The sequence below is a fragment of the Xenopus laevis genome, chromosome 7S (genome assembly GCF_017654675.1).
Source record: "Xenopus laevis strain J_2021 chromosome 7S, Xenopus_laevis_v10.1, whole genome shotgun sequence".
In the NCBI taxonomy this organism is placed as follows: Eukaryota; Metazoa; Chordata; class Amphibia; order Anura; family Pipidae; genus Xenopus; species Xenopus laevis.
Window position 1 is genome coordinate 111,218,249 of NC_054384.1, and position 14,450 is coordinate 111,232,698.

The 14,450-nt window shown below is 42.8% G+C and overlaps 1 protein-coding gene across 1 annotated transcript in view; it reads right to left on the minus strand.

Annotated features, from left to right (window-relative positions):
- Window positions 1-14,450, minus strand: part of igsf21.S (immunoglobin superfamily member 21 S homeolog) — a 211,775-nt gene that overhangs the window by 64,282 nt on the left and 133,043 nt on the right. The window contains exon 5 of the mRNA XM_041571769.1: window positions 2,140-2,255. Within this exon, the coding sequence (XP_041427703.1) occupies window positions 2,140-2,255 (116 nt within the window). The remainder of the gene's footprint in view (window positions 1-2,139; window positions 2,256-14,450) is intronic.

Sequence of the window (14,450 nt, forward strand, 5' to 3'; positions counted from 1 at the left end):
TTATTGTAGAGTGAACTACAAATAATTCACTGTACAATATAAAATGTAATTCCTGAACCAGCAAGTGTATTTAGTTGTAATATTGGTGTGTAGGTGCATCTCAGCTCATTTTGCCTGGTCATGTGATTTCAGAAAGAGCCAGCACTTTAGGATGGAACTGCTTTCTGGCAGGCTGTTGTTTCTCCTACTCAATGTAACTGAATGTGTCTCAGTGGGACCTGGATTTTACTATTGAGTGTTGTTCTTAGATCTACCAGGCAGCTGTTATCTTGTGTTAGGGAGCTGCTATCTGGTTACCTTCCCATTGTTCTGTTGTTAGTCTGCTGGGGGGAAAGGAAGGGGGTGATATCACTCCAACTTGCAGTACAGCAGTGAAGTTTATCAGAGCACAAGTCACGTGACTGGGGGCAGCTGGGAAACTGACAATATGTCTAGCCCCATGTCAGATTTCAAAATTAAATATGAAAAAAAATCTGAAATCTGATCTGAAAAATGGATTTCAGTGCAGAATTCTGCTGGAGCAGCACTATTAACTGATGTGTTTTGAAAAAAACATTTTTTCCCATGACAGTATCCCTTTACAGAGTCTTCTGCCCACCCCTTGTCCAACTTCTCTGTCCCCTCCACCGCTTACCCCTGGGTCACTGTGCCCCCCGTGTGAAATTGATGGGGTGTAAAAAAAAATTAGCATTTTGCGAAATTATTTGGCGGTGGCGAATATTGTGAATTGTGAATTTTTCAGCCAAGCGAAACGGGACAAATTTGCCCATCCCTACAGCTCTTCAATAGTGGTGCCACTTGCATTTCCAAAAGGATACCCTCTGGCTGCCATAAGGCTCCCCACCAAACGTATCTTATAAAATGCTGATTGTGCAGGTGCAATACCCAAGGGCCAGAGTGAGGGAAGGCAGCAGAGACGCCCTAGTTTCCAACACCCACTTGCACCCTAGGCAGTAAGAGAAGAAGAGCCCACGCGCCCTGCACTGCTCAACATGACCAACAACAGAGGAAACATTCAGATCTGCCCCAAGGACAATGTCTAATGATGGTCCCAGTCAAGCCTGTTATACAGACATTATTACCCCTTTATTATATTGTAACACGGGGAGGCACATTTATCAAAGTTCGAAAAAAAATTTTTAAAATCCCTTAAATTTGAATATACTCGTAATTCGACTTGGGGTTATATAATAAAAAAAAAAAGAATATCTAAAACTATAAAATTTTACCGAGCCGAAAACTCGAACCAAATCTAACCAAATTCAACCAAACTCAATACAAGTTTTTTCTCTGAACAAAACTTGCATTTCAGGAAGGCTACAAACATCTCAAATATCTATATAATACACAAAAGCCATGAATATCCTGTAAATTATATCCTTATAAACGGTGAGTTCTGATGTCATCAGTTATAAACGGGGAGTTCTGATGTCATTTCTGTCACATGACTCACTAAAACTTGTGTATTATAATAAATAAAGTTCCCCCACAAGAGGGGGTACTTTATTCACTATATCAGTGATCCCCAACCAGTAGCTCGTGAGTAACATGTTGCTCTCCAACCCCTTGGATGTTGCTCCCAGTGGCCTCAAAGCAGGTGCTTATTTTTAAATTCCAGGCTTGGAGGCAAGTTTTGGTTGCAGAAAAACCAGGTGCACTGCCAAACAGAGTCTCATGTAGGTCACCAGTCCATATAGGGGCTACCAAACAGCCAATCACAGCTCTTATTTGGCTCTCCAACCCTTTTTACACTTAAATGTGGCTCACAAGTAAAAAAGATTGGGGACCCCTGATCTATACGATCACTGGACCTCTCCCATTGACTTATACGTGAATTCGGCAGATTTTAAGTAGCGAATAGTCGAATTTGAATTCTTAAAGGGCCAGAGTTTGATAAATCTTGAAATTCGGGTTCAATTTTTTTTTTTTAAATGTTTTTGAAAATTTTAATTTTCAATTCAACCCTTAATAAATCCGCCCCTAAGTATATAATACAGTAACACATTGGGTAGAAGATCAATTTACTAGCGGCCCTAATGATTACACCCCGGTTTATGGCACCCTGAAAGTACTGTATTAATACCTATAAAACAATAACACGTGCCACAAATAAAAAGGGGTGCAGCGACTGCTCCTCACCTGTGGGGCGGGTTTCCCTCCGGACACAATGCAGACCAAGGTGAAGTTCTGAGCCTGGTACGTGTTGAATGGGGCAGGAGAGTCGGCCGCAAGTACAGCGATGGAGACCGGAGGGGCTGAACAGGAAAAAGAAAGAGACTTTAACACCCATAAAGTGCAATATATCAAACACACACACGTCTAGGCAGGGACAACATTACCGGGCTTTACTTTTCCTTTAAAGTTATCTATAAATCTAAATGCTGCCAAAAGCAGTATCTGTCCTCTTCACTGCTGGTTCCAACTACTGGAACAGGCTCTGAGATATATCCCATCACCCTCCAAATCCAGAACTTTCTGTATGAGCAATAACTGGGTGCTGAATATTCCCCCTGAGCTTCCCAGCAGGGGGAGCCACCCCGTAGAACAGAACTGACCCTGGTCATATTAAGGGGAGTCGTGTACATGAGACGCACAACTAGTCTCCATATTGTACACGGGAAATCGACCAGGAACAGCCGGGGAAAGGCCAATCTGTCCATTTACATTTATTCAAATGAGACATTTCCATGACTGTAATATATTCATATCAAGCTCTCCCTGTGCGGCTCTGGTCACAACTCCCCGCAGAGCTAAGTGGTCTTTATAATGAAGCAGAGGAGTCTGGGAATTATGATTTCTCTCCCATCTCATATTAAATGCATAAGAATGGCACAATACATCCAACCCGTCCCCCAATATCCACTCACATCAATATTAATTCTCCATATTTTATTTATCTGATATTTTTTTTTATTTTAGCACAAATATAAATCACCCAATGGCTCCTCTGAGTCTCTCGGAATTTTCTCTATAAATAAAGGTACAGAACTCACTGGCTCTGCTCCCCCTGTCAGGATTTTATATCAATAAAGATCAGAAATTACATTACTTGTTTATTTAACGAATTCCCTTCAAATCCAAGTATTTACCAGCTTTTGTCTGTGCCTCATAGTGTGGTAGGGACAGAGACAAGAGGAAAGTGTTGGAAGGGTTACTGTCTGCTCTCTCTCATTTCCCTACAGAAATAGGGATTGGTAACACTAGATAGGTACCTAATATATAGAGACAAGAGGAAAGTGTTGGAAGGGTTACTGTCTGCTCTCTCTCATTTCCCTACAGAAATAGGGATTGGTAACACTAGATAGGTACCTAATATATAGAGACAAGAGGAAAGTGTTGGAAGGGTTACTGTCTGCTCTCTCTCATTTCCCTACAGAAATAGGGATTGGTAACACTAGATAGGTACCTAATATATAGAGACAAGAGGAAAGTGTTGGAAGGGTTACTGTCTGCTCTCTCTCATTTCCCTACAGAAATAGGGATTGGTAGTACTAGATAGGTACCTAATATATAGAGACAAGAGGAAAGTGTTGGAAGGGTTACTGTCTGCTCTCTCTCATTTCCCTACAGAAATAGGGATTGGTAACACTAGATAGGTACCTAATATATAGAGACAAGAGGAAAGTGTTGGAAGGGTTACTGTGCCAGTATTTGCACGGGAATAATTGAAGTCTATTGGTTGTTACTTTGACATCACACTATAAAGATATTATTAACGGTGCCCCTTTAATTGGGAACTAAAAGCCTAAACTCCCCTCTTGAGCTTTTGGTCGACATTGTGCTGGGGCTGAAAATGAGCTGATTTGTTCCAAAAAGAACACGGTGTCGATGGCCCATCATCGGATCAGAATTCCCTGTAAATAGGTGAAATTGTAACATAATGGGTCACAGTGGATAAACACAGAGTAAACCATTTGTTGCAATGAATCATGGGAACTGTACGGTTCTTCCATTCGCCGTCAGTGCTGCGTTCCCTGATATTTAATTATAAGACAAACATTACGATGGCGGAGTAATTGTTTAGGGAACTGTTTTTAGGCCATAAACCCTACGGGCGGCCATTTCACCCCCCACACCCTGCGCTGTTGTTCCTCAGAGAGTTACATAAATCAGTGTGTGTGTAATTTTACTAAATGATCCTGCGCCCACGGCCCGAGCCTTCCCATGAAACAAAGGGAACATAATGGCCCAACCTAAATACTTTGTTAAGTCAAACTGTGCGGCTGCAGCTCAAGAGTCGATTTTATTCTCTGCTGATCCTGTGCTGTAAATGTGACCTGACTGCGCCTGCATTAACTACTCCTTTAGTGGGAACGCCCCGTGGCCTGTGTTCTACACTGCTCTCCAGAACCCTCTTAATTTGTCTTCTCCTTTCATAATCTTAGTGTTTCCTACCACCCCAGGATTCAACTGTTGGTGGGATGCTGGGAGTTGCAAGGAGTTGCAGTAGAACCACTGCGGCAGTGCTGCAGGTTGACTTCCCAGTGGTGCATCCTCTTTATAGAGAACCTCAATCAGAACATGACTCCATCTTGTCCTACTGTCTCCATCTTGTTCTACTGTCTCCATCTTCATCTTGTCCTACTGTCTCCATATTGTCCTACTGTCTCCATCTTGTCCAACTGTCTCCATCTTCATCTTGTCCTACTGTCTCCATATTGTCCTACTGTCTCCATCTTGCCCTACTGTCTGTGTCTTCATCTTGTCCTACTGTTTCCATCTTCATCTTGTCCTGCTGTCTCCATCTTGCCCTACAGTCTCCATCTTGTCCTACTGTCTCCATCTTGCCGTACTGTCTCCGTCTTCACCTTGTCCTACTGTTTCCATCTTATCCTACTGTCCCCATCTTGTCCTATTGTCTCCATCTTGTCTTACCGTCTCCATCTTACTCTACTGTCTCCATCTTGCCCTACTGTCTCCATCTTGTTCTCCATGTTCTCCTGCTGTCTCCAGCTTCCCCTACTGTCTACATCTTGTCCTACTGTCTCATCTTGTTCTCCATGTTCTCCTGCTGTCTCAATCATGCCCTACTGTCTCCATCTTGTCCTACTGTCTCCATCTTCATCTTGTCCTTTTTCTCCATCTTGTCCTACTGTCTCCATCTTGTCCTATTGTCTCCATCTTGCCCTACTGTTTCCATCTTCATCTTGTCCTGCTGTCTCCATCTTGTCATACTGTCTCCATCTTGTCCTACTGTCTCCATCTTGTCTTACCGTCTCCATCTTACTCTACTGTTTCCATCTTGCCCTATTCTCTCCATCTTGTTCTACAATCTCCATCTTGCTCTACTGTCTCCATCTTGTCCTACTGTCCCTATCTTGTTCTCGATGGTCTTCTGCTGTCTCCATCTTGTCTTACTGTCTCCATCTTGCCCTACTGTCTCCATCTTGTCCTACCTTCTCCATCGTGCTCTACTGTCTCCATCTTGTTCTCGATGTTCTTCTGCTGCCTCCATCTTGTCCTACTGTCTCCACCTTGTCCTACTGTCTTCATACATAATATCAAAGGCTATTGTGATACTAAACTCTATAGTTAGTATAGATATGGGTATATATCATTTATGGGACAGTAGGGAGGGGTGTGTGTATGGGGCTGGGTTTTCATTTGGAGGGGTTGGACTTGATGGACTTTGTCTTTTTTCAACCCAATTTAACTATGTAACTAACTATGTAACTATCTTGCCCTACTGTCTCCATCTTGCCCTACTGTCTCCATCTTGTACTACTGTCTCCATCTTGTACTACTGTCTCCATCTTGCCCTACTGTCTCCACCTTGCCCTACTCCACCATTCTTTTTACCTACAGCTCCATTCCCTGTTTTCCGTGACTCAGTATAATATGGAGGTGTAGCCAAGTAATTCTGTTTCTCATTCATTTCTCGACCCTCCAGGGACGGTTGCTGATAAAATCGCCGTGAGCTTTGCTTGTTATACTTTACTCTCAGGCCATAAAGGGTCCAATTAAAAGGGGGATAAAAAGGTGAGTGATAAAAAAGAAAAAGGGGTCGATCCAGAAGTGACAGAGACAGTGGAGCAGGCGCAGCCCTAATGGAGCAATATGGCTGCACACGATGGCGGCAAATTATTGAAGGCCATAAAATCTCCACTAGGCTGAGGTTTATTAGAGCCCAGATCCTCTCAGCTTTAATTAACTCAGTCCTTTGTGGAAATGACTCCCCCCCGCTTTAACCCTTTCAGTGACACACAACGCGGTCACCACAAGATCAACATTAAATTGCCGCAGTGTGTGCTGTGTATATTTCTATTTACACTGTTTGTACTTGTGTGCGGCACCCACCTGAATCATTCCGCCCCGAGGCTCTGGGACCAAGTTTTTATTCCTCCCATTATTTTTAAGGCTGTATCTTCTTTATTGTGTTACCCAGGGGATACGGTGAGAGAGAAAACCGATGTGTAATAAAGTGAATCATCTGCTACCGATAGTACTACCCCCCCCCCACCATATGGTACAGTCTATAATCACCTTACAGTGAGGCTGCGAGAAGATACAATGTGTCACCAGTCATATGTATAAATACAAATATACAGAGAAGGAATGTTCTGGGCACACAATAAGCTATACCCTCATACTGTACTGTCTAAGGGAATCAATATGGCACCTCCTCCTCCCATATGTATAAATACAAATATACAGAGAAGGAATGTTCTGGGCACACAATAAGCTATACCCTCATACTGTACTGTCTAAGGGAATCAATATGGCACCTCCTCCCATATGTATAAATACAAATATACAGAGAAGGAATGTTCTGGGCACACAATAAGCTATACCCTCATACTGTACTGTCTAAGGGAATCAATATGGCACCTCCTCCTCCCATATGTATAAATACAAATATACAGAGAAGGAATGTTCTGGGCACACAATAAGCTATACCCTCATACTGAGGCTGAATCACATGCAGGAGTCATTAGAACCCCTATGAATGACTTATTCTGGAGGTGACCCTTGCACTGACCTGTGACCTTAGACATGTTTAAAGGGGCCATCACAGCAGAATAAGTCCCTCTAAATGGGGACCTTAAAGTAACTGTTATGGGTCTTTGGTTTGGACATTGGCTTAAAGGGTCTATTATAAGAGGAGTAGTTACTGGTAATTATGTGGATTATCTTACTATGAGGTCACCGTGCAGCTTTTGGATAATGGCGCTGAGTGTGGAGGTCTATATTATCGGGGTGAATGTAGCTTTAAATATACAGCACTTTTTCTTACTGAGCTGTAGAATAAAGGGGAGACAAACCCAAGACACAGACAAACAGCAGTATGACACTGAAGCCAATACAAATTGTTGCCTTTACACAATGTTAAACCAGAGGATTACAGAGAACCTTGCTCACAAGAGCTTGCAATTTAAGTCTAAAGGGTACAGCTTATCTTTTATATATATCACTAAATACAGACATCCAAACACATAATATATATCCCCTCTGTCACATGAGGGCCCTGGATTTCATTAGATAGAGGGCCCCTGATTTGGAACGTGTGACAGTTACTGTAGAACAGGCAGATACTTTCTATATTACTAATTTAATTTACGTTACCTCCCCAAAAGATTCAAGGACCAGAGATGGTGGCAAAATAGAAAGAAAATAGACTTATCCACTGTGAACTGTGCAGGCACCGAACCACTGCTAATAGGGAGAGCAGCCCGTGCAACTGCTGGTGACCCCAGGATTGTAGTGAGTATATCATTAACTACGTTCAATTTTACTATGTTTGTGATAGAGGTAATTTTCTTCAGATTCTACTGCTATTTTTTTTAATAGTATTTTATGGTATATTAGGTGCTGTTCCTGCTGAATTGTGCTTAGTACAGGGAATACCTATGCTGCCATAGTTTTATGGGATCTCTCTGTACAGACTATGAGCAAACTTAGGGACTGTTCCTGCTGAATTGTGCTTAGTACATGGAATACCTATGTACCATAGTTTTATGGGATCTCTCTGTACAGACTATGAGCAAACTTAGGGACTGTTCCTGCTGAATTGTGCTTAGTACAGGGAATACCTATGCTGCCATAGTTTTATGGGATCTCTCTGTACAGACTATGAGCAAATTTAGGGGGCTGTTCCTGCTGAATTGTGCTTAGTACAGGGAATACCTATGCTGCCATAGTTTTATGGGATCTCTCTGTACAGACTATGAGCAAACTTAGGGGACTGTTCCTGCTGAATTGTGCTTAGTACAGGGGAATACCTATGCTGCCATAGTTTTATGGGATCTCTCTGTACAGACTATGAGCAAATTTAGGGACTGTTCCTGCTGAATTGTGCTTAGTACAGGGAATACCTATACTGCCATAGTTTTATGGGATCTCTCTGTACAGACTATGAGCAAACTTAGGGGGCTGTTCCTGCTGAATTGTGCTTAGTACAGGGAATACCTATGCTGCCATAGTTTTATGGGATCTCTCTGTACAGACTATGAGCAAATTTAGGGGGCTGTTCCTGCTGAATTGTGCTTAGTACAGGGAATACCTATGCTGCCATAGTTTTATGGGATCTCTCTGTACAGACTATGAGCAAACTTAGGGACTGTTCCTGCTGAATTGTGCTTAGTACAGGGGAATACCTATGCTGCCATAGTTTTATGGGATCTCTCTGTACAGACTATGAGCAAATTTAGGGACTGTTCCTGCTGAATTGTGCTTAGTACAGGGAATACCTATACTGCCATAGTTTTATGGGATCTCTCTGTACAGACTATGTGCAAACTTAGGGGACTGTTCCTGCTGAATTGTGCTTAGTACAGGGAATACCTATGCTGCCATAGTTTTATGGGATCTCTCTGTACAGACTATGAGCAAACAAAAGGTGGCCATAGACTCAAAGATGTCGCCAAACGAGCGGATCTTTCCCCGATATGCCACTAACGGCATGGCTATATCGGGGGTAATTCGAACGTTTGGCCATATGGCCGAAGGATCGAATTACGATGCGCCAAGGGGCTCTGACGGGTCGGTCGGTTTAAAATCCAACCTTCCCGATCGATATTGTTGCCAGATATCGATCGGGAAGACCCGTGGGAAGCCCCCATACACGGGCAGATAAGCTGTCAAATCGGTCCAAACGACCAATATCTGCAGCTTTATCTGCCCGTGTATGGCCACCTTTAGGGGCTGTTCCTGCTGAATTGTGTTATGTACAGTCAGTCAGTAGGAATTGAGGAGGAAATGTAGAAAGGCTCATTAGGATGGAGCTAAAAATCAGGGCAGAAAGGACACAATGTATCAGAATAAGGTGAAGATTGATCACCAGAAATTCCCCTCTGGCTCAAGTGCTAATCAGCTGGTTAGGGGGTGGGAATGAGAGACTTCAGATCAGTTGATTAATTTAGGAGGAAATTAAATGAGCTTCAAGGAAAGTCACACGAGTAAAATAAATCTGGTGCCCTGATGCTCAGCAGTGAGTCAGATACAACAGTTATAGTAAATCTGACTTATTTTGGCCACTGCAGTAAAAGTTCAAGTTAAAATGTTGTATGTTATAGAATGGCTATTTGTAAGCGACTTTCAATTGGCCATTTTTTTATAGTTTTTAAACAGTTTGCTTTTTTTATTCTGACTCTTTCCAGCTTTCAGATGGGGGTCACTGACCCCATCTAAAATAAACTAATACTCTGTAAGGCTACAAATGTATTGTTATTGTTACTTTTTATTACTCATTTTTCTATTCAAGCCTCTCCTATTCATATTCCAGTCTCTTATTCATATCAGTGCATGGTTGCTAGGGGAATTTGGACCATATCAACCAGACTGCTGAACTGAAGAGCTGCTGAATAAAAAGCTGAATAACGCATAAACCACAAATAATAAAAAATGTAAACCAATTGCAAATTGTCTCAGAATATCCCTCTCTACATCCTACTAACAGTTAATTTAAAGATCAACAGCCCCTTCAAAAATCAATATGGCAGCTCCCCTCTCCGAAGAGACACTAGAATATAGGTAGTTGTAAAGCACAGGTCCTTGTAGCTACTGTGAGTTTAGCTCCGAATTATGGACGGCCATCTCCATAGACTCAGTTTTATCCAAATAATTCAAATTTTTCAAAACAATTTCCTTTCCTGTAATAATAAAACAGTCGCCTGTACTTGATCCCAACTAAGATATAATTAATCCTTATTGGAGGCAAAACCAGCCTATTGGCTTTATTTCATGTTTATATGATTTTCTACTAGATTTACGGTAAGGTATGTAGACCCAAATTACGGAATAAGTAACCAGATAAACTCATGCTTTTGATTTGTTTTGGATACTGTGAGATTTAGATTGTTAGCTCCTTTGGGCACAACTGCCATCAGTTGGCAACAACCAGGACCTAGAGAAATTTAGACTGGGGGTAAAGGGTCCTTACAGCAACATCTGGACCCTGTGACTCCTGGAAATCCAAGACAATTCCTGATAACATCCAGAATAGATCCAGTTTCTGAAACCAGACCCAGCCATGCAATTCACACCCAGATCTGAACACCCCATTTCTACCTGCTGGGACCTCCTACCAATTCAGACCTTATTCACAACTGACCCTCTGACCACCCCAAACTAGAAGTGACATCACCAGAAGATTAAATTGAGACCCATAATGGGTACCCATACCCACTATGGCATTCATATTCGCTATGGCACCCATACCCATTATGGCACCCATACCCATTATGGCACATATACCCACTATGGCACCCATACTCACTATGGCACAAATACCCAGTATGGCACCCATACCCATTATGGCACCCATATCCACTATGGCACCCATACTTGCTATGGCACAAATATCCATTATGGCACCCATACCCACTATGGCACCCATACTCGCTATGGTACAAACACCCACTATGGCACCCATACCCTTTATGGCACCCATACTTGCTATGGCACAAATACCCATTATGGCACCCATACCCATTATGGGACTCATAATCACTATGGCGCATATACCCACTATGGCACCCATACCCTTTATGGCACCCATACTTGCTATGGCACCCATACCCATTATGGCACCCATACCCACTATGGCACCCATACTCGCTATGGCACAAATACCAACTATGGCACCCATACCTATTATGGCACATAAACCCATTATGGCACCCATACCCACTATGGCACCCATACTTGCTATGGCACAAATACCCATTATGCCACCCATACCCACTATGGCACATATACCCACTATGGCACCCATACTCTCATACACTTTCTTGCAGAAAACCTGCGGGTCCCTAACCCGATTTAGAATGTATGTCGTGCCAATGTTCCCCATCCCTTTAATCTATCGATGTCTTTATTTCGATGAATGATTTCGCCGGCGCTGATTCAATGCAAAATGACTTCCCAAACTGTTTGTTCTACAAAGACACGGGGTGGGGGGGGGGGTATAAAATAATTCATAGATGAATCCAGATTTCAATTGTCAGTTCCCAAAATTAATTGAATTATTCGCCTGAATAAACTCCGCTGGTGTTCCGGTTTTCAGAGGAGCGAGCGCTAATTCTGGGGATATTAGTGACACTTTGTAGCAACATCAGAATAAAGAATATGATTAACGCAGGAATCAAAAAGTGTGTTTTCTTTAATTGATTCCAAAGCGGAGAGATTTATTCCCAAAATGTCAGCGTGTCAGACAAACACATTTCTCCCTTTATGTCCCAGCCTTTAAGTGCCGGTGTTATAAATCTAGGGAGTCACTTATGGCCTATTAAGCGCAGCCAGATAATTTATGAGCGCCCAATATATCAAACAGAAGGTCAATAAATGAGTGAGGAAATGTAAAAAAAACAACACCATATGTTTTCTGCATCTGAGGAACCGAGCCAATTCCATTTATTCTTCGTCCCAGCTGAATCTGTTGTCTGTTATTCTTCTTCTTTATACTCACTTCTTCCAAACTCCCAGCACCCTTCTCTCTCATTAACCACCCAAGCACAGCCCAAGGGACTCCCAGGAGCATAAGAAAGATGGCGGTGCCATGCTCCGCAGCAAAATACCCTGAGATAGTTTGGTTTTTACCCCAACCTGGGTTAAGGGGTTATCAACTGTGGTCACTGGGAGGGTAGAACAAATGGTTGTGTTGTGTTTATTTGTCCTTTAACAATGAGCTGATAAAGCTGAACTGTTATAGACACTGAAATTGTGGGTCCCCCCAAACCCCCTTCCTGCTTCACCTGTTTGGGGGATTTAGAGTGTGTCTCAATGCTTTCTAGTGGTGGTGGGCAAGGAAAATTAGGGGTTACTGGGCTGTGGGTGTCAGGGCAAGAGAGGGGCAAATCAGAGTGTAAGTTAGCATGTATAGTGGTGGACCCTGATAAATAACTACAGTGCCCCCCAACTGAAGAAAAACTTCTCACCATACTGTACGTTTGACCATGACCATGTCCACCTTGGCCATGTCTTGTACTCCCTTGTGACAGTGAATCTCTCTGCTCCTCTGTTGTATTAACTGGACTTGGTTCAGGTGCACCTCATTGTCCTCCCATCAAAGCCCCCATACCCTGCCCCAGTCCATGATAGCTATAGTGCTACAAGAACTTCTAATTTATTATTCCATTTTGACTCCTTATTTGACTCTTGACCTTGCCCGATGGCTGCCAGCGATGAAACCTACCCAGTTTGTGACTTCATGACTGCCCAATGGACCCACAGTGAAATAAGTCCTACAAATTAGTCAAAGGTGGTGCATTCTGGTCCACTGTTTAGATACTGGAGTTGGAGACCCTGAGTGTGACATTTGGTTCTGTTCCATGTTCAGATACTTGGTTTGGAGACTTCTGCTTCATGTTCAGATATTGGGTTTGGAGGCAATGAGTATGACCTCTGGTTCTGGTTTGTATTCAGATATTAGGTTTAGAGACCCTGGGTGTGACATCTGGTTTTGTTTTATGTTCAGATATTGGTTATATTCAAAAATTGGGTTTGGAGGCAATGAGTGTGACTTCTGGTTCTGGGTTATATTCAAATATTGGGTTTGAAGACTCTAAGTGTAACCTCTGGTTCTGGTTTGTGTTCAGATATTAGCTTTAGAGACCCTGGGTGTGACATCTGGTTTTATTTTATGCTCAGATATTGGTGTTGGAGACCCTGAGTGTGACCTCTGGTTCCGGTCCATGTTCAGATATTATCTCTGGAGACCATGAGTGTGAACTCTGGTTTTGATTCATGTTCAGATATTGGGTTTGGAGACCCTGAATGTGACCTCTGGTTCTGCTCCATGTTTAGATATAAGGTTTAAAGATCCGAGGGTAACCTCTGGTTCTGATCTTGTTCAGATATTGGAGACACTGAACGTGACCTCTGGCTTTGGTTCATGTTCAGATATTGAGTTTGGAGTCTGACCTGGTTTTGATTCACGTTTCTAACACTTCCTTGTGTCTGTAATGTCCCTTTAAAGAATAAGATAATGATTGTGACTTCTCAGCACCGACCCTCCATTATATCTCTCTGTAGTTGCTCGAGCCTAGAATTCCCGGCAGCGCCGGCCAGTGCCGCATTACTTAGCTAAGGACTTGGTCCAAGCCGTAACAATGACCTCACATTGTGTGATTAATAAATCAGGCACTCAAGTCAGAATTAAAGGGAGCCTTGGCCTGGGAATTGATGGCAGTGCATTACACGCTGTGTAGGTGTTTAGAACTGGTAGAAATGATTGCGTTGGCAGCTGACGATGAAATATTGTACCGTGAGCTTGCCATCATTCCTCCTCCGTGTAGGCCATGCACTCCCCCCCCCCCAAATGAATTGCTTTGGCTCCTGTTTCTTTTCCATTACTGGTAATTTTTCTTGGCCCTAATGGAGACTCTCGGGTCTGTTTGTTTATGGAAGACGCAGACCTCGAGGAGGTCCCAGAGAGACGACACATTCAAGGTTATAATGACTCCGGTGAGCAGGCGATGGCATTACGATGTGCTTATTAGGGAGCCTGATGGGAGCTTTATGTCCTGATTGAAAGGAACCAATCAACCTAATTGTTTGGAGACTCGGGCCGAGTCCAAGTGAGTGACATTAGGGAGTCCTCTCAGGGGCCGCAAATGGACAACTGTAACTCTTCCAAGTCCTCGTGCGTCTGATCACATAATGACATCAGCTCCTTCCTAATGAACCTTCAGTTCTTCCCCATTTCCAGCAGTTTTCTCTTATTGGCTATTACGCTTTCTGGCGACTGGCGCTGGATATTAAGGTGGTGATTGGCAATTAGCAGGAATGGCTGTAACAGCAATGGAAAATATGCTCATTTTCAGGAATTTCCCAAAAAATGCACAAGAATTGGGTTTGAGTGAAACATGAAGTCATTTTCTTTGCTGATCTTTTCCACCAGGGACTCAAATTGTCATCATTATATTCATTATATAAGGGCAACTCAGTCTACTTATTGCCTCCTGTAAATTGCCTCTTAGTAAGGGTCTATAACCATACACACATCTAATATC